At 36.1% G+C, this 3,800-nt stretch overlaps 1 protein-coding gene across 1 annotated transcript in view; it reads left to right on the top strand.

The window, feature by feature from the left end:
- Positions 1-804, top strand: part of LOC147470618 (uncharacterized) — a 7,040-nt gene extending 6,236 nt beyond the window's left edge. The window contains exons 8-9 of the mRNA XM_086542911.1: positions 1-175; positions 533-804. The exon at positions 1-175 is cut by the window's left edge and continues 37 nt beyond it. Of these exons, the coding sequence (XP_086399037.1) occupies positions 1-175; positions 533-745 (388 nt within the window). The 3' untranslated portion in view covers positions 746-804. The remainder of the gene's footprint in view (positions 176-532) is intronic.
- The last annotated feature ends 2,996 nt before the right edge of the window (positions 805-3,800 follow it).

Genomic DNA, 3,800 nt, shown 5'->3' with positions numbered 1-3,800 from the left:
CGTCGTACTCACTCTCACCAATCTCTACGGTTACTACATCTCTGCCGTTTATATTCCGACCTTCCTGCTAATGATTGTATCTTATCTCACCTTCTTTTTCCCTCTGGAAGACTTCAGTAACCGTATCACCGTCTCCTTGACTTCGCTGCTCGTGCTTTCCGCTCTTTTCTCGCAGGTGCGTAAGGCGTGCTTCTTTTCTTTTTGTTTATCCGCCATGACAGAAGGTGAACGGTCTGTAGGGGATACGTGCGACATAAATATTTCGAAATAATGTTATTTGTTAATATGACTTATAACAAATGTATGGAATTCATTTAGTAAATATCATACCTTTATTTGTTTATATAATGAAAATAATTTACTGATGATAAAAACAAACTAAAACCATACTATCACCATAAACACATGAAATTGGATGTTTAAAAAATATTCATGCATACATCAACAGAACTTTTCAAGACGATAAACACATCACTATTACATAAACATATACACTTCCATTTAATTAATACGATGTATAATAACAACACAGGTGGCTTCGGGGTTGCCAAAGACCTCCTACCTGAAACTGATCGACATTTGGTTCCTGTTTTGCATCATGATTGATTTCGTGATGATGACCATGCTAGTTGTCATCAATAATATACTGGAGAGCTCCATCGCGCCCAGCAAACCCATCACGCCCGCAGCCACGTTCGTCAAAGTGAACGCCTTTGAGAATGTGAGTTTAGTGGGTGCAGTTTGAATTTCGAAGTGGGTCAGCTGGTCAGAGCGAGTTAGGCAAGAGAGGATAGAGAGATAGGGGGGGGGAGATTGTCATGTGTCAGAATATGCATGTGAATACATCTATTGATGCACATTGCACACATATCTGTCTAACTATATTTGTTTGTATTTTAGGTAGGACCTCGCCAACGTGTACTAAGTGTAAGTATAGCTCCTGTTTTATTTTCCATATTTGTATGGTAAGAAAAATGGTCTTGCAATATTTGTGCAATAAACATACAATTTTTTTTTATATAAAAAGTTCAACATAATAAGAAAGTAATTTATTTTTCACAATATCTAAATACATAATTGAGAATTCAGTCCAAATTTCGTTATGATATAATTCATTTTATGGCATACAGTATTTAAATTTGTTATCCCTATTTTAGTCCAAGAATCTCTAAGAATTCAAATCCCATTTTTATCGTCATAACATTCCAGAAAAGTTATCATCATTTCAGTCGAAAACATCCTGCAAAATGTAAAACAATTTCAAAAGATTTAAATCCAACAGCATACTTGGAAATCGAAAACAAACATTTCTCATTATAAATATAATTACAGGCCGGTCCGCGTTCCATCATGAGGGCAACTGTAATCAACATGGCGGCCCTTGTACTCCTGCCTGTCTTCGTCATTCTCTTTCTAGTTATTTATTTCGTTGTGGTCTTTTCCATTTAGTTTAATGGTGCGAAGGATGGTAGTATGCATTAATGTTATTATTATTATTATCATTATTATTATCATTATTATTATTATTATTATTAGTGTTATATGTATTATTATTGTTATTATCATTATTTTTATTATTATCATAATTGATAATTGATACATTGTCATTATCATTATCATTATTATTATCATTATTATAATTACTGTTATTTTTTATTACTTTGAGTATTGATGTTGTTTTTATGTTATTGTTAGTAACATTATCATTATTATTATTATTATCATCATCATTATCGTGATGATTCTCTTTAACATTTTTTACCATTATGATTATTATTATTACCATCATGGAAGTAGCGGAAATGAGGCCAGAATCAGCATCAGAAGGATCAGAGGAACAGAAAAATAAAAATGGCGGAGATGACGAAGACGGCACAGTAGTAATGATGGCAGAGGATGGGGGGGGGGGGGAGATGATAAAACTGATTAAATATCATTATTGCCATTTTCATTACTTGTTATGAGATTTCATTTTTCTTGTATCACGAACTTGTCTATCTTTTGCGTTTTCTTCCTTTTTAGACAAGGGATTGATTACTTTTTGTTATTTAAAAAAAAGAAAAACAAACAATAAAATTGAAAAGAGAGAAAAAAAAAACAGGAATAACAAAATATTCTTCTAGATGTCATTATTTGAAATTTTGATAGTACATCTAGACATATTTGTGATGATTATAACTCAATGGAAAAAAGGAAGGGTAGGGGAAATATTATGTCTCGTTGATGGTATTTTGTCTCTATTTCTCTGCTGATCTCAGTGCCCCTCTCCTTCTCTCCCTCTTTATATATATCTCTTTATTTCTCCCTCTCTCGTTTGGCTGATCCCTCTCTCACACTATGTGACGCCCTGCTCGTCTCTTTCTCTCTATAAGAGCGGTGGCGGATGAGTCGTCGTGGTCTCACTCGAGGCGGGAAATGTTACCAACGGCCGCGGCAGGTGGCTTGAGGGTTAAAGGGCTTGGCTAGTCAGAGGACAGGTCAGGAGGGAGGGTCACCACTACCGTTGTGGCTGGCAGACCGAGAAGCTGTGACTGAGAGTGAGGGCGAGAGCTTTGGTTGTATATATACCTTGACCTCGGTCGGCCTGGGTTAAGACTAGCTAGACACGTGACCATATTTTCCTTTCTCCAGGACAAGAATAGAATTGTGGCCTCGTGGACATGTTTTACTTACTCTCTCTCTCTTTCTCGTAAAAAGCACTTGTGTATTGAACGTTTTTGGATGCAATCTATATATCATATACTTGTATTCACGTATCTTGAATTTGTAATATTCATAGTCACAAGATCATTTTGCATTTTGTACTCTTGACTTTAGGCTTAATTTCTCGTCTTTTGAAATTGGCGGGCTCGTCTTTATCGTCGGCAGTGCCTCAGTTATATTCACTATTATTATTATTATTATTATTATTATTATTATTATTATTATTATTATTATTATTATGGCTGCTAGGTAGCGCAGTTGTTAGGCTGCCGACCTCCCATCCCCGTGGTCGATAGATCGAGCCCCGTCCAAGCTCGTGAGTTTCCACTGTCGCCTGGGAGCCACCGCCGTGCCTGGACAAAGCTCAGGATGAGTCAACACTCGTTGGCTCATTCTCTCAAGAATCAGCACATGCTGACACAGGCGGGCTCTCCTCAGTGCATATTACCTCGGCGAAGCATCTGCTCCGCACCTATTATTATCATTATCGTCATCATTAGCCTTATCAGTATCATCATTACCATCTTAATACTTCTTTCCATGATGATGATCATTATCATCTTTATTTTCAATACATGTATAATTTGCTAATAGTATTATCATCATATTACTAATCCACCTATCATTTATAAGGGACGCAGTATTCAAATAATGGTATATATTAAGTATCTTATCCATAAAAGACAATTCACATCTTTGAGTAATAGCACAAGAATTCCACGATATATTAACTTATAACACGATTATATAAGACTTTGACCTTTATGGTATTTTTTCTCGTTCCAGTAAACGCATCTATGAATGAAAAAATGTATTTAAATCTTGAGGATGTATATTTGTGTTAAAAAGGGGGTTTATGCCGTATTGTAAGGTTAATTTAGTAATGGAAATTCAGGGTACTGAAACTGTATCCTGTAGTTGTATGTGGAGCTCTGCTTGTTTGTGTGTTTGTTTGTGTGTGTGTGTGTTTGTGTGTTTGTGTGTGTTTGTTTGTGTGTGTGTGTGTGTGTGTGTGTGTGTGTGTGTGTGTGTGTGTGTGTGTGTGTGTGTGTGTGTGTGTGTGTGTGTGTGTGTGTGTGTGTGTGTGTGTGTGTGTG

This window comes from Penaeus japonicus, unplaced genomic scaffold, assembly GCF_977035675.1.
Source record: "Penaeus japonicus unplaced genomic scaffold, GWHDUDI00000001_assembly GWHDUDI00000013, whole genome shotgun sequence".
Lineage (NCBI taxonomy): Eukaryota > Metazoa > Arthropoda > Malacostraca > Decapoda > Penaeidae > Penaeus > Penaeus japonicus.
The sequence above is the reverse complement of the archived record's forward strand: the minus strand, read 5'-3'. Positions and strand labels throughout refer to the sequence as shown.